This window comes from Populus nigra, chromosome 4 (genome assembly GCF_951802175.1).
Source record: "Populus nigra chromosome 4, ddPopNigr1.1, whole genome shotgun sequence".
Taxonomy (NCBI): domain Eukaryota; kingdom Viridiplantae; phylum Streptophyta; class Magnoliopsida; order Malpighiales; family Salicaceae; genus Populus; species Populus nigra.
Window position 1 is genome coordinate 3,018,587 of NC_084855.1, and position 25,810 is coordinate 3,044,396.

The window sequence follows — 25,810 nt, forward strand, 5'->3', positions numbered from 1 at the left end:
TATGTTAACTTATGTTGAATTTCTTTTTAATTATTTTTTTTAATTCATTTTTTAAGCATTGAGTTGATTGAAAATTGAACTTCATAATCCGTCTTAATTTGTTTTACAAGGGGGACTATCATGGTCTCATGATCAAAGTTGTGAGTTTGACAAGTCAATCTAGATTGGCCCGAATTGATCTAATTTATTATCATTTCAATGTTATTTTTAAAAAAATATATTGTCTTGATTTTTTATTAATCAAACCATGTTTTTACTAGTCATCCGAGTTTTTTTCTACTTACTAAGTCGATTAGGTCACATCAGATCAATCTCCACATGGTTTGTTTACTAGAATAATGTTAGTGATGCCTGAATGTTTTTTTTTTCTACTCAAAAAAATTTGATCTGGCCCGCAACAGAATGTAAGTCAACTATTCATCATATACTATTTAAGAAAGGGAACTCATTGTTCATCTCCTTACATGGGATTGTTTACTTGAACATTGTTTTTTTTTTAAGTATTTTTTTTTCAATTTATCCTTTAATGGGTTTTCTTATTCTGATTTCATGATCAAATCACAAGTTTTGTGGATTAATTCAGGGTTTTTTCTATCATTTTTTAGTTGATTATTCTCTCACCGTGGTTGCTTTGAAATTTGACTTTAAAATTTTTCAGTTTGCTTTTATGAAGTTATCTTGATTTCATTACCTAGATCACAAATCATACAAGTTTATCTAAGCTGATTCATATATTTTTTTGTATGTTTTATTTAATTTATTTTTTAAAAAAAAATTATCATTCAACATTAGATTTATTGAGAATTAAATTTTATAATGTTTTTCGATTTGATTTCTACAGGATTATTTCAGTCTCATGATCTAAGTTATGAATTTGACAAATTAACCCAGGTTAGCTGGGTCGATTCAACATATCTATGTCTCAATTTTTTTTTAAATATCATCATCAAAATCTTTATAGTTAAGTTATGTTTTAAATTATTATTTAGATTGTTTTTAAACTCGACAAGTTAACCAAACGAACCCACATAATTTAAGTTGTTTTCTATTAAAAAAAAAACTAGCCATACCTAAATATTTTTTTCATTAAAAATATTGATTTTGATACACAGTGCTGCGTTTACAATGATCTATTTAATTAATCAATTAAAGTTAACAAACAAACTGAAAAATTTCACTGTTTATACAGCCCTTCCACGGTTGGCTGTTTGTGTCCCTGTTTACTATCACGTCCTTGCAATTTTTACTTTTTCACATATTAGCCACCACAATTAGCTTCGTCCTTCTGAATTTTGTTTCCTTGATTTTATGCATTAATATATGTTTCTATTTCCATTCACTCGCACATCCAATGTGTTATTGATAAATCAATGTTATTTTTCAGATCTATTTAGCAAAATACAATTTAAAAATTGTTTTCAAGAAAATTGAAAGAACACATTAAAATTGACATTGATAACAAAAACAAAATTGTTTTTACAAAAAAATAAAAAAACAAAATCAAATTGGTTACTGAATTTTTGAATTGTACATGCTTGATCCTTATTGTTTTTTTTCTTTATATTTCAATTCAAAACTTTATTTTTATGACATTTATGTTGAAGAAAGTAATTGAACAAACAAAACTTAATTCTAGCAAATAAATCGATCAAACTTGGTGCCAGTGATTTCTTTTTAAAGAGATGATTCAATGAAGATAATTTTATTATTTAAACATGTAAAAAAAAAACAGTAGAAAAATTGTGTTAAAGAAAGATAAAGAAAGTAACATGTTAATTTGTTTTTAACCTAGTTTAATTTTGAGTTTATTAGGTGACTAGATAGTGTTTTTTTTTTGCCTCAAGAGCAGGTGAGGTGACATCGTTTCTATTAGACCCTGAATGAAATCCTGATTCGATTTAATAGTAGATAAATAAAATCAAATAATTTACTCAAGAACTACGTACCAGCGCAGACTTTTTGTTCATGCATTAATAGCGTTTTGATCGATAGTTTGGAAAAATTAAATACATTATAGTGTTATAAGATTTCACCCTACCAGGTCAAGTGGGTGATCAGATTATTATTTTCTTAACTGAAAGTTTTATTTTCAAGAAATTATTTTATTTTGTTCATTGATTTATGAAAATTATAATCTAGTCCTTAAAGTTTGAGAAAATTATAACTTGACCCCTAAATGTATTTTGAGATTTTAAATAGTGGTATTATGAGGTTAAGGACGATGAATCTCAGTTTGATAATTGATTTGGAATTTTTTAGTCTGGTCCCTTAAATTTGAAAATTTATATTTTAGTCCCTGAATGTTAAAAAATTTACAATTTGATACCTGTGTCATTCTGGACAGAATTGAGGATGCTTTATAGGTGAAATTTCAGTATGGTTATGTATTTACACTTTGGTCCGGTTTTGGTAAAATTACGTTTGGGTCTCTGGTTTGGAAAATTGTCGTTTTAATCTCTAAAGTTAGAGACTAAACCTGGTTTTTTTTATGCATTGAAATATTTTATTTATGTTGTTTTGAGTTGCTTTTGAGTATATTTTTAACAATTATTTTCAATCTTAACGGGTTTGGATTTAATAAAAATGATGGGCTATAATTTATTGAAAGAAAATGTTGTTTAAACAACTTAATGAATTGTATTTATAATATCAAGTAATCTGTAATTTATATTTTTAGTTATCTGTCTAGAAAGTACATTAAATCCTTAAAAAACTACAATTTCTCAAAATAAAACATGAATAATTCAACTCTAAAATCAAACATCTAATCGAGTTTTCAACCACATACTTCACACGTACAATTGAGTCTCCACTCTTTAGTTTTAATATATTTGATCTACATTTTAACCTAACGTTCTCTATATCCGGGCAACACTTTAAATCGGATGAAAGATACATACCCTTTTCAAACTTTAATTCTTTATATTTTGATACTTGATTTTTTAAATTCTTTTCACTTCCATCCCTAACTCTTTCAATATCTATATTCTAACCTTTAAATTCAAATTCTCTTATACCCGTATTCAACACCGAAAACCCTCTTTGCAGGCAGTGTTTGAACGTTATCTAGGATAAGAATCGTGTTTGATATCGGCATGAGTGTGCGTGTAATATGTTTGATCGATAAACGGTTCATAATTCAATACAGAATTCAAAAGGATCTCCTTTATATATCTATATATTATATTGTCTCTGTAAAATGTATATATTTGAAACGGAGGTCTCTCTCTTTGTCAAGAGGTCCTGATCGATAATGTCAGCGCAGTATCATGGAGGATATACCGTTAGCTTGTTGGCATAACGAAAGAAAATTTATTTTCTTAAATGCATGGAACTGTTAAGATATCGTATATGAAGGATCTAGTTTCAGCCGACACTCGAGCTAGGCCAGAGATCACCTCTAATGGTGGTGGTGGTGGGGGTTATATTTCTTGGAACAAATTCTAAATCTACTGTTAATTAAATCAGTTGGCATCCAGCTAACTGGAATTAATTTCTGAGAGAAAGAATGCGATCAGCTTCGAGAAAAAAATCACAAATCAACAACGCAGTGGTTGAGAGTTGATAGGCTACTAGTAATATACTGTGCCTGTGTGACCCCATTTAATTAGACGGTGCTTTTGGGAACCCATTTATTGCTTGACTCCAATCTCGGCAACATGCATGTTTGAGAAACCAAATTAAGAAAAATTAAGAAGAAGAAACAAATCCAAGATAAAAATTTCCAGTTTCCACTGCTCTCAATACAACATGTTTAGAATCACCATATTAGCTTCAAACGATCTTCCAAAGTTCATCACCCAACCAATTTAGTCTTTTCTCCGATTTCATTGCGCCATCGCTGCTTAACCTTAATTGCACTACTGCTCTCAAGGATCTTCAAAACCTTCTGGTAAGGTTTTCTTATGAGAATTTGCAAGTTACAAGCCTCCAGCCAGACAAATGTGGAGTAAAGAACTTGTAATCGAAATAGCTAGGCAAACGTGCACCAACTTGCCAGAGGAAACTTTGGTGTTCATGGAAAAATTATCAGAGAAATCAGGGCTGGGTCCGTCCACCTACTTGCCAGAGGCATTTAGAAGGGACCCTCCAAACGAATGTCTGGAAGAAGCTAGGAAAGAGAGCGAGATGGTGATATTTGGTGCCGTTGATGAGTTATTGGCAAAGACTGGAGTGAAGGGTGAGGATACAGGGATAGCAGTGTTTTAGAGTGGTGCCATCTCTTTCTCCCATGATAGTTAACAGGTATAAGCTAGGATAGATAAGGTGGCGAGCAATAATCTTAACGGGATGGGGTGCAGTGCTGGACTCGCAGCTGCAGACCTTGCCAGACAGTTGCTCCAGGTTTGTTAATTCTCTACTCTATACATCTTTTACTGATGGCCTTCTTTCTAATGCTGGCTTTGGTTGATATCTGATCAAAACATTACACTAACGTTAGCACGAGCTTGTGTCCAAAAGAAGTATTTTAGCCCTAAAATTAGATCAAAGACTTGGGAGAATGATCAGCCTAAAAAAACTAAAGAAAGAAAATTGGCATTTTCCATGCTCTTTCTTTCTTTCCTCTTCCCTTTTCTTATCTATGAACAATATTTTATTGTTTTTATCTGTATTTCCGTTGATTGATAAAAAATTTCCTGTAGTTTTTGATCTTTGACTACAAAAATCCAGTTGCTAACAGTTGTTTTGTCTAGACCAAGAGGTCATGGACGGATCCAAGAGGGCCCCATGAGAAGTTGAGGTTATAAATTTGTTTCATTTCATCAGGCCATAATCTCTGGATCTGTCCTTGAGGATCTTGGGCAATAGTGCTGTACTTTTTTGAATCGAATCCAGTGTGTCGTTTTAATTAGACGACAATCCAATCAAGGAAAAACATCTCTTTTATTGTACTTTTCCTTGCATTAATTTCAATCTATTTTTATAAAAATTTCAATCTATTTTTGATTTATTAATATTAAAAATAAATAAATAAAATAATATTTTAATATATTTTTTAAATAAAAAATACTTTAAAAAATATCTTCTAACGGTAACACCGTTTAAGTGATGCGTGGTGCCCGAACACCCCTTAAGTGATGCGCTTGTTGGGAATATGTAATATAGGGTTAGGTACACAGAGTGGCAAGCAACTAAGCACAGAGAACATCACCGGCAACCGCTACCTGGGTGAGGATCGTTCTATGATCTTGATCAACTGCTTTTTCAGTGTTGGTGGGGCAGCCATTAATCTCCTCTCCAACAAGCCATCGGATAGCCATGTTGCCAAGTATCAGGTAATCCACGCCGTCCGTCCCAACACAGCTGCTTCTGATTCGTCCTACAACTGCGTTACACGCTTGGAAGACTCGCAAGGACTCTTAGGTATCACAACCACCAAAGATCTCATTCAAGAAGCAATCAAGACCATTGAAGCCAACTTGACCACACTAGGTCACTTAGTGCTTCCCACATCAGAAAAGATCCAGTTCATCGCAAATTACATTGCTAGGCATTTCCTCGGGGCAAAGGTCAAACCGTACGTCCCCAATTTCATGAAGGCCATTGACCACGTCATCACTCACGTCGGTGGCAAACATGTGCTCGATGAAGTGGAGAAAAACCTCAAGTTAAGTAAAACTGACATGGAAGCTTCAAGAATGACCCTGTACAGGTTTGGTAATACTGCTTCTAGTTCAGTGTGGTATGGGCTGGCATATGCCAAGGCCAAGGGCAGGATCAAGAAAGGTGGTCGTGTGTGGCAGATTTCATTTGGGTCTGGGTTTAAGTGTAACAGTTTGATCATGAAAGCAACGAGGCCTGTTGATCGTGAAGAAAAGAATCCTTGGAGTGGTGATCACAACGATGAGTTTCCTGTGGACCTGAAGAGCACCGAGGGGGGCATTCCATATGAATTTAAGCCGTCCAAAAAGATATGATTACGATGATAGTAGACCGTATCAAACCATTAAAGCAGTGTTTGTTATTGGATTTTAAAATATTTTAAAAAAAATTTAAAGTTTTTTTATTTAAAATTAATATTTTTTTTTATTTTAAAATTATTTTATATACTAATATCAAAAATAAGTTTTAAAATTAAAAAAATTTATTTTATTATATTTTAAAATAAAATAGACTTTAACACTCAGCTACCCTTCGATGCCCTTTAAGCCGAGAATAAAAAACTTGGTCTGCCTCGAAGATGTTGGACATTGGAGTTTGAAATGGTCATGGTTATTTTCTAAGCTTTTGCTTGAGGATTTTAATTAAGATCAACTTACATTTAAGCCATGCTATCATCTATCTTTATGATTATCACGAATTTATTCATTATACGCAAAGGAGGCACCATACAAAGCTCAATCTCTTTCAAGGCCAATGGAGTAATCTCCTTCAAGGCTAATGGAGTATGCTAGGACCTCTCAATTTTACAAGCTTAGATCTAAAAAAGAACTGCTCTCTTGCCAGCATTCTTACCTGCCTTAAGTATGCTTCAAAACTTACCACTCCGTGCTCGACTGCCTTGTCCAACGCATACATTGAATCCTCTATGGCACTATCCGCGGCCAAGAATTCTATCAACAATTTTGAATCTTCATCGCCAGCTTCAAATGCATCATCATCATCCATTTCACCCTCTAACTTTGTCACGAGTGATTTTGCATCATTAACTCGCAACCAGTTCACTAGGACATCAGCTTGGTTCATCAAATTCATGGCTCTATGTTTCAAGTTCATTCTTTCATGTTCAAGTCCCATAATCATACTCGTGATGATATCATCTCTTCTTACCATTTCGGATTGCAAATTAGATAAATCCTCCATTTCCTCTTCATTTTGGGCCAGCAAGACAATTGTGTCATAGTGAAGCATTCCTGAAAGCCGATCGAGAGCCTCCATCTTAGAGACAAGAGAGGGATGGGTAAAACTAGCTGCCGGAGAGTAAACGAAAGGATGGTCATGAGAGAAAATCTTGACAAGGTTGTGCACGAGTTCAGTGAGGTGGCATCTGGGGAATACCCAAGTTTGCAGGTAAGGAGAAGAGGTCGCACCAGAAGAGTGAACAAAGGGGTGGTCTTGATGAATTGGAGACGTAGAATCTGATAAAACATAGACCATAGGAGGCATGCAAGGATAGTTTTCATGGATCCAGATTGTGAGAGGTATAGAAGGAGTATGATTGGCGACATGGAGATGGCCAGTGGCATATAGAAGGTTCACAGTGGTGCCATCATCGTGAAAGAAAGTATTGGATGAGAGGGTGAAAGTGGGGTAATCTTGGATTAAAGAAAGGAGGTGTTTTCTGATGAACCATTTTTGTTTAGAGTCTGTATAGGATAATGCGAAGCGGCTCGTGCAAGAAAGTGCGGTGTCAATGAATTCGATCGAGGATGAGGGTGGCATCAGGGGAGAGATGGAGAACTTAACTCACAAGATGAGTTCTAGCCTGTCTAGCATGCTTCTGATCTCGTTTATCCGATTATTCTCCATATAAAAAGACAAAGATTTAAGTCATTCCTGGGAAAGTTCTTAGCAAGTTTTTAGCTGTTTTGAAGTTGAATTTTGGGTAGATTTGATGCTTTCTATTGTACCTCTCCCCCATCAATATAATATTCCATGTATCTGACACGGCAACTGCTTCTTCGATATTTAAAGACACGACATGACTTGTTCTTATCCAACTTCTAATGTGAATGCGGCTTCGTTTAAGGCCCTCTTTGATGTTCACCGGAAAGATTCATATTGCTTAATTAATAATTAACAGTATTTTTTTAGTTATTTTTTTTATCAATTTTTTTTAAAACAACATAAAACATTTATTAAGAAAATTTACTCGTATAATTTATCTTTCCTGTTTAATTTTCCTTGAGCGAGCCTAAAAAATAATCGATAGTGTATTATTAACTACTCCTAAACATTATAAAATTCATCAATATTCACTAAATATATGATATAGACAGAATTAGTAATATTCAGCGTGTTTAGAGATAACAACATTGTGAATGGTATTAGCTTAAATCTGCTACATAGATGTCTGGTTTTTAATAAACACTGTTTCATAATTGATCGAGTTGTCTGAATTTTTAACTCCCGACCGATACTGAATAGGGGCGTCATCGCTTACCTAAATATAGAAAAATCTTTTAACAACTTGCATTGCTTTGAGATCATAGAATCACAGGGGAAATGACGGGGCCAAATGTTATCGTGAATGATACTTCATATGACACGTATACGAGAAATTTCCTCTGTACTTTCTGCTAGACATGTTGAGCAATTATATACTTCCTGCATCACCCACCCCCGACAAATTTAGTCCCGTTTCGAGCTGTGTTTACCCTGCAGTTTCAGTATATTTTGAATTCTTTTGATTTAATATTTTTAAATCTTTTTAATAGGTTGACGTTAAAAATGAATTTAAAAAAATTATTTTAATATATTTTCAAATAAAAAAAACAATCTCATCCATGCTATCAAATATATTCTTACCTACTCTATTTCTGGGTCAACCCGTTAATGCCATTCAAGTTTTGAATGGACCCATCCTCTCTTAAAAATAGACGACTATGGATGAATCAATGGGTAATTGGGTATTGATAACTGATATAAAACGACTACGGATAGACCATGCAAAGTATTATCCTGCAAGGATGGATCAGGCTCTCTCTCTCTCTCTCATTTTACTGACCGCATGACGTTTTGAACAAAGCTAGTCAAACAAAATTCTCAAACGATTGGTGGATTTATTATAGCAATAGATATAGTTTATTATAAATTATTATAATGAATTTACCTTTGTACCCCTGATAAAAAAGTTGAAAGGATAGTATATAGGGGTATTTTGTTATTTTAACGTTGATCTATATTAGCTATTAAAAAATTAAACATGGTACTATTGTCTTTTCAGATTATTTATATAGTTTACCTCAAAGTTCAATGAAATCTAAACTCCTTGAACAAGAGTTTTTTTTACTTTGCAAAAACTTAAAAATAAATAAATATTTATTTGCATTTAGATAAGACAAAATAGTTTTTCATGCATTCTGAAGTGTTTTGATACTTTTACATTGGTTTATTTGTTATTTTCAAGGTTATGAGTGCTTTTTAGTAATTTAATATTTATTTTTAATATTAAATTTTAAAAAGTTGATAAAAATTTTATTTCACATGCGCTCTCTAGCCGATCGTATCTTTTCTTTCAAAAAATAAACTTGAGTATACAAACTATTTTTATATGTTTTATTTTACATAATATAAATTATAAGTGTAAATTAAAAGGTTTATCCAGACATCTAATAGTTATCTATATAAATAAAATTTGTTAATAATAACTGAAAGAGAAATTGAAAAGATTAAAAGATGAATGTAGATCAAGATATATGATCTCACAAACTGGGACATTTGCCTGTTTTTGTCAGCTAAATTTATTTATTAAAATCAATAGAGGATAATATAAATAAAAACACATGTGAAACAAAGTGGATAAAATAAAAAAGAAATAAAATATGCCTGGCCGGACAAATAAAAAATATTATTTCAAAATAAGTATTTTTTGTACGAGACAAAACATCCTTGTATAACGTAAAATAAAAAATCAGCAAAAATTAAACACAAAACAAAACAGTTTTTTTTAAAAAAACTTTTATCCAAAAATAGCCTATAAAATCATGATTTAGGTAATGAGACAAAGACAAACTGATTAAAAAGAATACGAAGATAACCATAATTGTTTTTTTAAATAACGTAGAATGATAAAATTACAAAATATAACAAGGAAAAAAGAATTCTTAATCGTATTAACACTTAAAATTTGCGATCCATGTCATTAAATTGGAAGCATTACAAAAAGAAAAATCGTGAAGCCCAATACCAAATAAATTAAACACTGAAGGATGTATCCGGAAAAAAAAATCAATCACGTAAAAAAAATTAATTAAAAAATAAGAGTGGAAGCCAAAATAAAATAAAATTTGAGGCATTTGAAAATTAAATTACATGGTTAAATCGAAAAGAAAAAACAATTAACAAAAGGAAATAAAAAAATCAAAGGAATGAAGGCTAGATTAAGGAAAACAATAACATAAACTTTGATTGAATGATGTAATTGAATACTAATAAAACTTTAACAAAAAATCCAAGGATAAAAAATGACAAACCAAAAGAATAAAGACTGTAATAATGAAAATAATATATGATAAATTATAATTTAATAATTGAATTGAAATCTAAAAAAAAAAATTCTAAACGTATAAAGGATGAAAATAAGCAATCAAAATATAAGGACTAAAATTAAAAAAATAAAAATAAAAAGGACAAACATGTACTTTAACTAGAAGAGAGAGAAAAATAGAAAGAATAGAGAATACACAACAATCGGTGACAAACCGCTAAACACTAGAAGAAAAAAAACTAACCTGAATTACCTTGATAAACCCACAAATCATGTTAACTTCATAAAAAAATTAACAATTTTTTTTTTTAAAAAATCATAATAAAAAAAGAAAAGGAAAAAAAAACCATGTGCTCAAGCAGAAAATAAAAGAAAAAAACAATAGGTAAGATACTGTAATAATTCATGATATTTTATAAGAAAAGTTACTTTGTTTTCCTTACATGTTTTAAAATCAAGCTAACTTTAACTTAATTTAATTAAAAACTTGAGTTAGGTAAATAGTTGAAAAAATTTTAAAATTAACTTACTTGATTATCTTTAGCAATACAACTAAAAAATTCATATTTTTATATTTAAAAAGAATCGATGAAACCCGCAACGAAAAAATATACTAATGAGAACGACGGAGTCAACTGGTCTGAGTATAAATTTATAGTCAAGTAAAAAAAAAAGATATTGACAGAAAGTTTTCTTGCTTCGTTTTTTTTTTTTTTTTCCGTGGGGGAAGGGGTGGGGGGCGGTGCTCAGGATCAAGGGAGAGGGACGTGCAAGGCCCCATGCCCCGAGGTAGTAGACCAGAGACTGTAAAAAACGATGCCGTAAAAGCTAGAATGGATGCCCATCAATCATCAACAAACGACGTCCATTCGAAAGGCAATCAAGTGTCGTCCGAAGCAGGATAGGTTGCTCAAATTTGTGAACTAGCTCGATGTTATCGTTGGTTTCTAGGCTGGCCCATAAAGCTCGTAGAAGTTGAATAAAGCATCTGCATACGTGTTCATTGTTGAGATTGTTTCACTCATGGGCTTTCATAGCTAGCCCATATAGGTCCTGGATAGGGTCGCCTTCAGAGATTGGTCTTCCAAACGAAGACGATATAAATTACGATGATCGACTCGGAGGGTGGTGGGTGAATCCCAATTATAATTTAAAAAGAAAGACTTGAAATAATTTAAAAGTAATTATCAAATGATATAATTCTAGGGTTGTTTATTAAAAAAATCTAAAATGATGCTGATTTGATAAAAAAACATATTTTTTCAAAATAAAACTCAACCCAAGTTAGATTTCAAATAAATAAATCATGGGCCACTCATTTAAATCTGGTTTTGTAACCATTAATATCATAATTGATTTAAAATTCTTAAATTTGTTAAATAAAATAGTTTAAATTAATATTTTTCATTTTTTTATCTTTATATTCTTAAAATATTTCGATGACCTTAAATCTCGGAATCCTTTAAATATTTGATTGGCATGGTACGTAAACATGGTGATTTCATACGTACCAAATTTAATAATCTTTGCAAGGCAGCAAATAAATAACATTAAGACATCACAAGCATGACGTCTGCCATACTTACTGCATATTTTAGAGAGGGTAAGCACCCACCAAGGACCAAGCTAAGGTGGGGAGATTGGACGGATTCTCCGATGAGCTAGCCAGAAAAGGAGAGCCCATTTTGTTTTATTCCTCCTCCTTGTTGCTTGCTGGGCCAGTTAATTAATTTCTACCACTTTCCTGAGTACTAAATCCAGAAATATCCTTTGAAACGACTGCCTCTCATTTCCTTGGAACGAAGAGAAAGCAATGGCGTCACACCACCATAATTTAGGCAGTGACTTCACCGAGGAGGAAGCTTACCTTTAAATATTCTGTCAGGTTCCCCATCAAGCAATGGCAAAGTGATGGAGCGTTTCCTTCACCATTTAACACACTTGCTTTGTTTTTTTTCAGTCCACTCTAATCAAATCTGAGAGGAGCTGTAACAAATCCGCCATGATTAAAAAAAGCAAAGATGGTTGGGAGGTGGTTTTTTCTCTAGCTAGGTGAGAGGTCAAGGTTTTGGTTTTTTCAGAACTAACCAACTTTTGCCTGACCACAAAAAGAGAGGACTTCATATATTGATGATTATGTTATAAAAAGAAAACTAAAGAAGCTCAAGAATACACTATAGATTGCAATAATGCATTCATGTTCTTGTCCTTCTCTACCAAATATAATGGATTAGCTGATTGAGTAAAATCCTCTACTAGTCATGATTGGAAATAAATTGGTCTTCAAAGCAAATGCACACGAACACGCACACAGTTTTGTATACAAGAATATTTTTATAATTACGCTACACCTCTTAGGAACCATAGTAAAATGACTTGGATGCACTTAAAAGTTAAAAAAATATTAAACTTGTAAAGAAAGGTTTTTTTTTTTATCTTAGCGAAGTAAAAAAAAATAAGGTTAGTGTTAAGTGGTGTTTTTATCTTTTCATTCTATTTGTATTTTTATATTGAATTTCACTTAAGGGTTACTTTGTAATTTAATAAATATAAAAATTAATATAAAAAATTAGATACACTAAAGCTCTCATGTTTTTTCTGGCGACGCGTGAAAAATCTTTTTATGATCAAATATCGTCTTTTATGGTGGTGTTTTAATCCTCTCAACAACCCCTCTATTATGTGGCGATGCATATAGCTAGAAGGTCTCGGGTTTTACGCTAACGGTCTTTTCTTTTTTTTTTTTTTTTTGCAATATTGAATTTCATATCTAATCTTTTAAAATTTCACTACGGCCAATCAATTTTTATTTATTTTTTCAAGAATACTTGCATCGCATTGAAAGCTTTTGTTATATTGAAGGGAAAAAAAAGGTAATAGACGGATGGCATAGTGCAAGTGATCGATCTAGTCACCTACTATTTCTTCGGCTCCTTTACTCTTGTTGGTGTGCCTCTCATGTATCATGGCGTGTTGTACAGGGTTGGATATCCTTCTTCAGGTGCGCGCGTGTGAACACACTTTTTGGTTGCTACGTTAATTCATTTAATTGTTTAAGTTTTCTGTTTAAAATTACCATCAGCACAAAAAGAAATTAAGACTTGATGCTCAAAATTAGCCCTTTTAACATGACGATAATGACATTTTAGTTAAAGGAAAAAACAAACCGTCCTACCATGGCATAGCTGAAAGGAAACTAACATTCACGAGAAAGCATCCACTTTATTCTTTGGATTGCTTAAGAACCTCAGCCACAAATATTGTCTTTGCATGTATTTTGGGTACTCGTGGATTTTCAAGACGGCGATGCATCCTCTGGTGTGTGAGTAATTGATGATGTTCCACGCTTTGGAGCTACCTTAGGCTGCAAGAAATAATGAAAGCTCGGATAGAGATTCTTGAGTATCATGGCTTCCTTTTTGTCAATTGCCAGACATTGAAAGAAACTGACACCAAAGGAAGAATTCCTCTACGGTTTTATGATTTATCCTTTGAACAAAGATGGTAATGTACAGTCCAAGATGCATTTATGAAAGGCATAATTCTTATATTTGATAGAAGCTTAACACTTGAGAGACTTTTTGAGACTTTAAACATACAATCCACCCAGCACTCACATAAAATCATCTTCAACGATACTTTATGATTTGAAACGTCTACATCGCATGCCAACCCCACATCATCAGCAAGCTCCATACCATATATATGATATATACCTTTGTACAAAATAGCAAGAAACGATGGCATAGGTTAAAGCTTGTGGTTGTTTTTTATTCAAATCTTGAAATGCACCAGCAGGAGCATGTGTAAAAAGTTAAAAAGGTACGTACTCGCTAAAACCAGTCAGAAAAGGAAGGGAGTTTGAAGCTTTTCCAGTTTCAAAAGTAACAATTCCAATTTCAATTTTTAACCAAATCCATTAAGAATGGTGTGATGATCACTGCCCTCGATTCAGTGGAGGTGGTCCAGAGAAAGTGCCAGAAAAATGCATTCATAGCACGAACGAGCACTGGTATTTGAATGATTTATCATCAGACATGAATTAATGAAACTCCGTGTCCTTTGCACCGACACAAATCAATCATATTTTTGTTTTGTTAATTAGCAGCACCGGAAAAGATCAAGCATTGAAAGTCACAATTCACGAGAAGGAATCTTCCCTCTTCATCCTAGACCTTAGTAGACATTACTAACGTTTTGTTTTCCAAGCACCCAGCAGGGCTGGTTCCTCTGCAACTGTTCATCATGCCCTGCTGGTCCCTGTTAGGCTTTACGTTTTACGCCACTGCTATCTCCTTGGTCTTGTTTCGGTAATGTTTACTAGCACCATGGTCAAGGGTTTCGGTACAGTGATCAATGCCTATACCTTCTTGTTTCTCTGATCTGCCTTCAGCACTCATGGTGTACTGTAATTAATGCAATGTTGAATTTTTTTGGTAATATGTAATCTACTATTTAATTAAAACCACACTTATCAAGCAGAACTGCTATATAATCTAACAAGGCATTAATTAACGCCATGCCGATGTGCTAGTATCGGGTCGCGCGTGTCCATAGATGGTGTTCATGTCGATGCTTCCCAGGTTTCAACATTATCACAGCCGATTAATTAGTGCCTGCCAAATCTTTTCTTTTCTTCTCTATTATAGCATGGTGGCCACACCATCTAGCTCGAATTAAAACTAGCTATTTTTTTTTTTGATTTACATGGGGTGTCCGGGCCAGCTTGCGCGCATCACGACTATTCCTCACGGCCCACTGGACATCCTGCAAGCCCAGGGGCAGGTAAGGCACTGCGTAAATCAAAAAAAAAAAAAAAACTAGCTATTTGATACACATTTCATCGCATACATACTTTTTTTATAATAAAAAAATAAATATATAAATTTTTTGCTACATGTTTTCTTATATGAAAAATACTTTACTTGTAAATCAAAAAACTTATATAAACATCTAATTAAATAAATAATTATTTATATAAAAAACCAAATTAAAAAATAAATATAGATTAAAATATTTGATCTTACAATACGAATTTTTTACTCGGTTTAGTAAATATGATTATTAAAATTAATTTTTTATTCAATCAAATAATAATAAAAACAAACACACACATAAAATTGATTGAATAAAATAAAATATTATGTAATATTGTACATATTAGAAATATTATCTAAAATTAAATATTTTTTTTTATTTTTTAAAATAAATTTCATCTCTATATATAAAATATAATTAAATAAAATTATAGGTGAATCATAACAATATCTTCAAAAACTAAATACATACAAAATAATTTTTTTAAAAAAAAACCATTAAAAATTATGCTAAATAAACAAAATAAAAAATTATAAAAAAGGGATATTAATTCAAACATAAATTTAAAAAATTATTTTCTGCTCCCAGTGTTATTTTAGTCATCATGTTGCTCCTAAGAAATGTTTTAAAAAAAAGAGAGACTGTTATGACATGTGTGTTCCATTTAAAAAACCATCTTACCCCTCTATGATAGCTAAGTGGATGGTTTATAAAGAGGGTAAGTAGTGGGGTTTTTTTCCTATATATGGAATGCTGAGGAAAAAAAGGAGAAATGAGCAGAAAATTCACATGATTTGGGATTTTATTAATCTTGCTTTGCCCGTGGTAAAAATGGTACGCAACTGAGACAAAATTATTGACTTCCGGAATCGGCTGTGAGCTTTTCTCTTTGCAGAAGAGCCGACGCATGGATGCACATGGATGATCGAAGAAGCAATATATTCTAGCAGTATCACTACTTTATAAAAGTTATATTATAATGCGTGCATTATATCACATGTTTCTCGGTCAAGCCTGCGCGAGCAAGTGGCCAGCTCTGCTTAATTATCCTTTGTTGTTAGGTAAAAAATGCAGAAATTCTTTACTATTCTTCATCTACCTTTTCTTGATTATTTAACTCTAAGCTACACGTGAAGTATCGCACGGTTTAAGAGAAATAATAAGAAAACAACCACGTGGAAGCACTTGTCAAACGTTAATCAGCAAGCGCTGTCTCTAATTGATCATTTACAGTTCGTGCATTAACGAGCTGGTGGCATCGAAGGAGAGAGGGGCCTGTAGGATAAGGAGAAGACATTTCAGCTCCTGTGAAGACATTAACTAACCTCCTCTCTAATTCAACGATTTGACTTTGAATAACAGTGTCCGTTACTAACACACAGGGGATTTAATGCATGTGTTGTCCGCTTATCTTCAATGCAAGCAAGTGGCAGAAACCTGTAGAGTGAGAAACCAGGATGGTCTACGTGGCTATCCGGATAAGGTTTAACTCTAATAAAATGGAAATTATGGGCAACGAGGAAGGTTCGGACTCCAGGTATGATGTCAAATCGGCAATTAACTACAAACATTAATTAACAATCTGTCACGGCCATCTTGTCTGTATCCACACTATTATATTCCGATAGGGGGATTATTTTTCAAGCGCCATCAGGGAGGGAGGGAGGGAGAGAGTGGGGAAGGAGGCTGTTTTCACAGAAGATATATTAATGTAGGATATGGTTTGAACATTTGGTTTTCTGTGTGTTGAACGCGAAATAAAGACCCGGCGCCTAATTGATAGAGAAAAAAGAGAAATAATATAAGCAAAATAGACATCTGTACCAAGTGAGGTATTTTTTAAAAAGTATAGTGTTTTTTTTAAAATGCATAAAATAATTTCTTAGATTTTTTTAACATGTAGACCGCCTCCATACTTGCATACACTAGAGCCTAGATTTTACAACAAACAAGTAAAAATAAAGATAAAAAAGCTTCCCCTTAATTTATGCAATTCCCCAGATATACCGTGGACCTGTTATGGGCAGAAGCGACAAACCGTTTAGTATTAGTATTATACGCAGAAACGACAAATTCGGTACATGGCGGTTTGTTTTTCTTGGTTTTTTACTCAAAAGTATTTTTTTGTTAGCTAGAACGAGTTCCAAGGCTATTTCGTCTCTTGGACATTCAGAAGGGTGTTTAAGTACTTTCACATAACTCCCATCTCGAACCCTCGGAAATTCCACCGTTGGGGCGTCAATTCACGCGGTGACGACAAACGCAAGTTCTCAATTAGTCAAGTAATGAAAAGGTAAAGCTGCAAAAATTCCTACGGAGGATTTTACTTTAGCCTCCCAAGACTACAAATATTCAAACAGATTAGGGGGCACAGCAATCAGTTCCTTGAAATTCAAGCGATTCAAAGCATTTTCTGCTGTCACAAGCACCCTGCACGTACTACTATAGTTGTTTCCTCAAGAACACACAACATAAATCATGTTTTCGTACAAGTAAAACCATTAGATGAATTATAGAACAGAGTTTTCGTGAACTTGAAAGAAAAATCTATTCACACCAGTACATGAAACGAGCCTTTTGGATTGATAGCATTCTTTGTTGCAGACAATTGTTATGAAGCTATGGAACTTCCCAGCAAAATGAAAAGCCTGAAGCTCTGTGCTTCCACAATAAGAGCATTTTCGCTCTGAGGATCCAGCTTAAGCATCCCCGCTTAGCTGCAGAAGCAACTCACTTCATAAGCAACAGTAACCATACTCTATATACGAAATGACCAAATAAAAATAGCAAGTTCTTGAATTGAATTTCACCTATTCCAATTGGAATCCAATCCAATCCACGAAACAATTAGTAGACCTGGGACCGGGGACAAAAAAATGAAATTATACTCGACCAATGCTTCGTCACACAGGTTTTCGATTCATAGATATTAGGGCAAAATATTATAAATCGGCCCTGATTACCGAAGATAACCAAATCCAATCGCTAGTCTTAATCCCTTCTACACTGCATATAGATTACTGAGCATTGATCATCAAAATATTACAAGTCAAGAGTCAACAACTAACTCATTCACAAAGCCCACACGGAAAGAAGCCAACCACCCATGACCAATTGCTCTCCTCTCAGTCGAGATTACACAATAACCACTGCACTAAACTGTTGAAGACTGATCAGAATACCTAATTCAATGCTCTTTTTTTTAAAAAAAAAAACAAAAACCAAACCCTTCATCGCTCAAGAATAAAAGAATAAGTACAAAGAATCGATAAAAAAATAAAAACATCGAGGAATAGAACTGCGAAGCCATGTGGACTAAAATATTAAAAATGGTTTTCTTTCAGGCCTCGCCTCACGCAGCTCGAGACTGCACGAGTCTGTTCGCTCTTCATCGTCAGATTCTGTTCTGCTTCCACTCAAGAAAAGAATATAAAATCATCAGTGCGTGACATAATAAGGATTTAATAAAAAAAAACAGAGAAATCAAAAAATTGGAGATTACCCTTTATCCCTTGTTGCTTTCTGGATTGCACTGACGCAAAAATCCCCGTCTCTGTGATATATTGAATTTGATTAAAAGAGAGACTGGCAATTGATAGGAACAAAATGCAGAATCAATTGAGCCTCATCTGGTAAAAAAAAAAACACTGTACTCTGAATACAAAGCACAGGAGTAGAAGGAGAATTACAAAATAAAATAAAAAAAACTCTTAAGAAATTATGTTATTTGTATTAGCCATTCTTCTTACAATATCATCCGAGAGTTTTATTATATTAGCAGTAAAATGATACCCTTACACAAAAAGCAGAAGGGGTTTTGATTTGATCGGTTATATCATGTATGATCATATAATCTGTTCTTCAATATATATATATATATATAAAAAGATCAAAATTTCATGGCTCATCTTCAATAACTGCGGCCAATCCAGTCACTATCTTAATCCCAATCTGTAAACTCTTGGGCTTAACCTCAGGTGGCTTCCATTCTTTCACCACTATAACCTCGTCTTCTGCGACAGAACCTTCAGATGATAAAGCATACACAGATCCACCCAATTCAGTATCATCCGCTACCGAATTCTTCTCTTGGCAACTCAGTCCAAGCTCAGCGATCGCATTCTGAACCAAAGTCTGCTCCCTTTCCAGTTGAGGATCTGTTTCCTTTGAGCTAAGTGGCGGTGCGGTTCGCGTATGAGGAGAAAGCCATTTGGCTTTGATGTACTCAGTTTTTCTCCATGGCGGAGTTGGCATTCCCTTTTTCTTAAGGCTCTGCTTTGCCGCATCCGATACAATGGCAATAATCTTCTGGAGACGATCAGCTTTGCCTACGAAGATGGAAGGTAGAATTTGGAGAAGAGATTTGTAGCTCTTGGTTGATCGAGCTATCTCAAATTCTGATCTGAAATCAATGTCAATTAGCAGCCTCTCGCCTGAGATGATCACGTCTATATATTCGTATTCCCCTGTATTTAGAACAAAACTATACATTATTTCCCATAATTTATTCCATGTAGCTGCTTTGATTACAATTCATATTGATGTGCATTCGCAAGTTCTTCCCTAAATTCCCCCCCCCCCAAAACGCATCGCAACACAAAATAAAAAAAATATCCCAAACTCAACGATTTTCTTGTTTCCGACATATGAGATAGAAATGTTTCGTTTTTTTTGGTTAATTGTATGGGAGAGTTTGTTGTTCCAGGAACCAAACAGAAAAGGAAGAAAATATATATATTTTATGCAATTTAGGAAAAAGACATAAACACAGTTTATCCATTTTTTTAAGAGTGGGGGAAATACCGGCGGGATAAGATGGGGCTTTTTCCCAGCGAGATTTGCAGATAGACGCGTCATATCCGAGACCCAACAAACCATCGGTAACAATCTTCCTGCAAACATCATCTTTTCGCTTAGAGATCTTGTTTTTATCAACGATCTTCGCTGTATCCGCCAGCAAATTCCTCTCACAAACACTTGCACACGGCACCAAACTCTGCCCCCATAGAAGAAACCCAGTGATTTTAGCAAACGAAAACATTAAAAAATATATTCAATCCCACACCATTAATTTAATTACCTTCAGAATTTCACACGCTTCGGCAGAAGAGGAAAGGTTAGAATCTCCAAAACCACCAAACGAGTCGAACTCGTCTTCAGAGCTATCGTTACAATTTCTGTTGAAGCAGTTACAGCGATTACGGTTACACCTAACCGATGTTTGCTTATCGTTGTTCTCCTCGAGGAAGTTCTGCACCATCTTCGCCAAGCAAACCGAGCTCGGCTCGAGCTCGTTAGAGCCGTCCTTCGAATGCGATTCCTCGATGGCTCCGACCTTCTCAGCAGCTGAATTTCTCAGGAACTGCCTCTCAAACAGCCGCTTCAATCGCGATTTCACCACGGGCTTTACTGGCTCGAACCGGTGAGCGACCGACTCATTCAGTGTTTGATAATCAATTGGCTGGATCTTCATCGGAAAAGGCATGATCACTATGATCAACGACACTAGAATGAAAAAACCCTCCCCACTCTATAAAATCCTCACCTTCATTTTTTAATTATTAATCGCTGCAAATATAGTACACAAAAACCTCAAAAACCCTAAAATACTACCGGTAATTAAATGAGGTTAGTGGAGCTTTAAAATGCTCTGCTCTACACATCGATTAAATGAAGCAGCAGAAACATTGATAACTCCACGCAGAGATCAGCAAATCAAAACGACACGGAAACCCAGGATTTTGCTGCGTTTACCAAAACTTTTCTAATTTTGAGACTCTTAAAAGAATCAAGACCCCCTCTATTTTCTTGAAGTTCTAATTATTATAAAGCAATAGTATTATATTTTCCTCTTATTTGTAAGCCAAAGCATGGAATAACTTCTAGACTCTGCTAAGTAAAAGTCGCTTTTGCTTAGGGTTTCTACAAAAATACGATTAAAGTTCCCGAAATACGCGACGGCACGATAACGTCACTCTTTCACTTTGGAAATTGAACAGTAGACTACAATAGCTAGCCGGGTCCTCCATTTTACGGTTAAGAAGTTCAACTTCCGGCGAACAGATGATAGCCAGAGACTAGACCAAAAAAGTACACAGAAAAGAGAGATGAAGACGAGAGCTTTCAGTTGCAGGGTGATTTTGATTTTGTGTGAGAGAGAAGGAGAGATAAAAACCAGACGCGAGGAGCGTGTGACTTTTAAAGAGGAAAGAGCGCTGACAAGGATCGATTGTCCACGTGCATGCCTACGTGGCAATCTCCCTTAAGGGAGGCACGTGTCGTGGAACGAATCACTGCGCGGTCTGCAATGCTTTTTACTCCACGCCACGTTATGGGCTTGGTGAAGATTATAGCTCAACTATATATACTAACCCAAAGTTGTATTATATAAAACAGTATTCTCTTCTCAATCTGGCCAGAAAATTCATCTAAATATTAACTAGTTGGCAAAAAACACATCGACCAGCAAGAACACAATGTACCCACGATCATGTGTGCTGTAGGGATTTTGATGCAAACTTTCATTGTCATTATTGAGAAATAAAAAGAACCATTGATTGATTAACGGCACCCCATCAAACAAAGGGTGCCGACGATCGTGAATAAGTCAACCATTTTGACGAAAGCAGTGATAATTATTTAATGGCACCGGTCAATTTTTACAGATATTGATTGTGAACTCGATTTTAACGATCCTTCAAAATTTATGAAAGGAAGAAAATATGTTTCATCTATTGAGATGTAACTATCTGAACCCAACCGGTAATATTTGAATATTTTTCTCATAAATTCTTGAAAACGAAAAGAATACCCCCATTATATACATACAAATAAAAGATGTAATCTCGTACATGAGGTTGTGACATAGCGGGGAAAAGGACTTGCATTGAAGTTTGATTCTCTTTGTGTATATTTGTCACCCTCGCAATTCTTTACTTATCTACTGGGTTTGCAGGATGTTTACTAGATCCAAAAATTAGTAATGATGTGCGTAAGCTGATCCAAACACTTCAAATTATAAAAAAAAAAAAGAGAGAGATGTAATCTCAAAGAGATCCTGGATAAAGAACAGAGTTTGCTTGCTGATATGCTCTGCCTTATTAGAAACCCGACCAGTGTACTCTCCCGATTGGATACAAGCAACAAGTTTTATGTCCTCGGCACAGAGATTACTGGGGATGTAACAGGAGAGAGACTTTTACAAGGAGGGCTACTCACCCCCAACCAGAGGAGGATATCAATGTGTCACCTCGTTTCGATTTGGGATCAAATTTAATGGTCCCATGTCTTCTGTTGTTTCTTTCAGTCTTGTATAGAAACCAAAACTCTTCTTAAGGGGAAACAACATCTCTCTTTTTAGAGATAGACTTGACTCTTCCTGGGTCCATGTTTTTGTTCGTGTTTAAAGGCAAAAAAACAAAAAAAAAAGGTGATGGTAACAAATAATGTAATAATGTATCTAAAATGGGTTCTTTTCTCTTAGATTAGAACAAAAGGTGAATCAAGGTCTTGTCCATGGAGTGGATTTCAGAAATCAATGAAAATGAAAGTAAAAGAACAACTAGGGCAATAACTATTAGGGTTATAAAGAAAAAATCTTTTCACTCCTACCATCGGATGGATGGCTTTTCATGAAATAAAAAACCATGGGTTCAACAACCTGCTTTCTAAAGTGCTCTTAAATTTCTTTACACATGGAAAAATATCTTATTTATGTTATTTAGGTGTATTTTTTTTATATAATTTTAATGTTAATAATTAATAAAAAAATATTTGAAAAAAACATATTTTAATATATTTTTAATTGAAAATATTTTTGCAAAAATACTCTATGCCGTAGTATCAAGCATACACCTAGGCTTTATTTGGCAACATGACACACCGTAATGCGAAACGTATACTTTGAGGGGAATCATGGCCATGTTCCTAGTGTGATATGATCTAGACACGTGTTGGAACTTTAATATAGAAGTCATTTGATCAATTCTTTGGTTAAACTTTTCTTTTTAATTGAATATAAATTTGAAAATTTTATAATATATAAAAAGTAATTAGTGATATTTTATTTTTTTATTTTTATTTTTTTATTTTTTTTTAAAAAAAAGGATAGATACAGGGGGGAATCTCAAGTAAAGATATTTTAGTGTAATGGACAAGTGGAAAGATGTTGGTTGTACTGCATGGAATCATGACTAATAATGAATTTTGTGATAGTTTGGATTTATTTATCTAAAAAAATGCATACAGGAAAGAAAACAAATTGAATTTTGTATGTTTTCCTTTGATTTTTTGTGTACTTTTTCATGATGCTGGTGTAAGATCATAGCTAATAGTGCTTTGCAAAATCTCAAAAGTTATAGAACAAACAGATGCTACATGGTTTTTTTGTTGGAGGAGTAATCCATATTTTAAAAACTTGACCGAGAGTTAAACTTGAAATATAGATGGAAAAGATTAACACAAAAAATATTAAAAAAAAAATTAAAATTATATTATTTTGATAAAAAAAAATTTTAAAATAATAAGTTTAACCAGATCGTGAATCAACTAGAGTTTTTAACTAGATTAGATCAAATCACTTTTTTTATATATTTTTTCTCCAGCCCATACTAGTTTAAGCTCTAGATTCCGAGTCAATCTATCAAGTTAATCCAAACTTTATAACTATAAACTTATCATAGTTGTCACACCATTTAAGAAAAAAAAATAACAAGATATTTAAATTATTGGGTAACCTATAGGTTATTGTCCCCGTCATTTTCTTTACCATAATAAAATTATTTATTTTTTTAAAATCATTCATGTTGACTTGATTGGATTTGATTTTTTTTTGTTGATTGTGACATTTTTTTTTATTTAAAATAAAACTCCATATATGTTAAACTTTGGGTCATATATTTTTTAAATCAAGTCACAAGACCAAAGTGATTTTAACAAATGTGTAACAAAATAGAAGTCCATAGCAGGGTCCATAATTGCTATACCTATATTAACAAGACCCATGCCTTATCACAATGATGCAGTTAGATGTTCTGCTGGTAATTTTTTTTTTAAAAAAACAAACCTTTATTTTAATTTTTTTTTTTTAACGTAGGTGTTCGGGCCAGCTTGCGTGTACCTTAACTAATTCTACGGGCCTTGAAGTTAACGACCATGTAAGCGTTCAGTGGCTATCATATTAACAATTACATAGCTAAAACTTAAAACCATAAAAAAATAATTTTTTTAATTTCAAATTTTTACTACTAGATATTTATTACAAGTTGAGATATATATTAGGGAATCCAAGATCTTGAAGGTGGTAATCTATCAAAATCATCCAATCGAAATATTACAAAACTAAATTATTGGAGGTCATTTTAGAAATTTTGTTTAAGAAATGAATTAAATACTATTAATTATTTATTAGTAGCCACTTGTTCCTTCTTTTTCCAAATATTTTACCTTATAAAGCAAGCACAAAATCACCTTCTTCTCAAAAATTTCGTTGACAAAAATGAATCCTCCTCCAATGACAAAACTCAAAACTTCATCTTATCTCCCAGGTCTCAGAGATATCCACATATTTTTATTTGTAATAGAAATCACACACACAATTACTTTGTGTGTTTAGTATTGCAATGAGACACACTTTTTAAAAATATTTTTTATTTATAAATACTTCAAAATAATTTATTTTTCTGTTTTCTTAATCACCTCTGTGGATAAATATGACATGAGACGGATTTCATAGTTTTCTTTCTAGGACCAGAGAAACCCTAGAAAGGTTCTGTAAGAGGGGCATGGCAGCTCCTAATTTCTTTCGAGGACCAGAGAAACCCTTGAAATGAAGATTACATAACCAAAACTTGAACTTCGTGAGGCCTGTACTTAGGATCTCTGTATCCTTTCCCACAAAACAACAATGGACAGCGTAGCATTTAACTCAACTTTCTTGCTTCGCCGGCATCTCCATGAGTTTGACAAATGTGTGATAACGGAGAGAATAGGTAATTTCACAATGATCTCTGTCAATATCTTTCATCATGACCGTGAGAAGGCTCGTCTACCGTACATTTCCCAGTTTTTGTCCGTGTGGTTTGGGAGTGTTTTTTAAATAATTTTTTGTGTTAAAATATATGTTAATGATATTTTTTATTTTTAAAAAATTATTTTTGATATCAATACATCAAAACGATTTAAAATATATAAATTATATTAAATTTTAATAAAAAAATTAAAATTTTTAAAAACACGAATTAATTCATATTTTCAAACATGCTCTCGTAAAGATGGTCATGCATGGTTCTTCGGATATCGAAACAAAAGAGTACTCTCCAAAATATATCCGTAGCTGTGGGATTCACGAGGCATCCTATGGGCAAGAAGTTAAATTAGTCACCAGGATCGTCAAGAAGAGTTTGTAAGAAATTAATTTCCTTTAAATAAACAGTTAGGATGGAGACTGCTTTGCTAAAATACAATTGATTTGATTTTAATACGTGAAAACTAATTTAATAATAGTTTTTCAGATAATGTTTGACAAATGTGGATCATTATTAATAATTGATTGATAATGATTTAAAATTTAGAATTTAAAAAAATAGTATTTTTTTATAGTTAGATGATGGGTAAATCAAATGTATTTTTTGATGAAAAGCTCTTAATACCTAAAAAAATTCTATTAGGGTGAATTTGAGAATTCTTGGATATTTAAATTAATATTTTTGTAAAACAAATATAGTAAATATATTAAAAAATATTAAATTTTAAAAACATAGTTATTTTTTACTGTTTTAATACAAAATATTTTAGAATGGAATTCATCAAACTTTTACCTATATGTTTATAGAGTATTTATAT

The 25,810-nt window shown here is 33.3% G+C and overlaps 3 protein-coding genes across 4 annotated transcripts; 1 reads left to right on the forward strand and 2 right to left on the reverse strand.

Annotated features, from left to right (window-relative positions):
• The first annotated feature begins 4,998 nt into the window (after nucleotides 1-4,998).
• Nucleotides 4,999-5,918, forward strand: LOC133692878 (3-ketoacyl-CoA synthase 11-like). The gene has a single exon (XM_062114045.1). It carries the CDS (start codon nucleotides 5,079-5,081, stop codon nucleotides 5,916-5,918), a length of 840 nt encoding a protein of 279 aa, XP_061970029.1. The 5' UTR covers nucleotides 4,999-5,078.
• A 362-nt stretch (nucleotides 5,919-6,280) lies between these two features.
• On the reverse strand, nucleotides 6,281-7,569 carry LOC133692833 (protein ELC). Its single transcript, XM_062113981.1, has one exon. It carries the CDS (start codon nucleotides 7,381-7,383, stop codon nucleotides 6,379-6,381), a length of 1,005 nt encoding a protein of 334 aa, XP_061969965.1. The 5' UTR covers nucleotides 7,384-7,569; the 3' UTR covers nucleotides 6,281-6,378.
• Nucleotides 7,570-17,954: 10,385 nt separating this feature from the next.
• On the reverse strand, nucleotides 17,955-21,144 carry LOC133690739 (uncharacterized). Of its 2 annotated transcripts, none has more exons than XM_062111003.1 (4): nucleotides 20,049-21,144; nucleotides 19,772-19,964; nucleotides 18,471-19,434; nucleotides 17,955-18,374 (listed from the first exon to the last, which is right to left on the reverse strand). In XM_062111003.1, exons 1-3 carry the CDS (start codon nucleotides 20,451-20,453, stop codon nucleotides 18,866-18,868), a joined length of 1,167 nt encoding a protein of 388 aa, XP_061966987.1. In that variant the 5' UTR covers nucleotides 20,454-21,144; the 3' UTR covers nucleotides 17,955-18,374; nucleotides 18,471-18,865. The 2 variants fall into 2 exon arrangements, with proteins under 2 accessions (XP_061966987.1, XP_061966989.1); XM_062111005.1 differs by having other exon boundaries at nucleotides 17,955-18,383.
• Nucleotides 21,145-25,810: the final 4,666 nt, after the last annotated feature.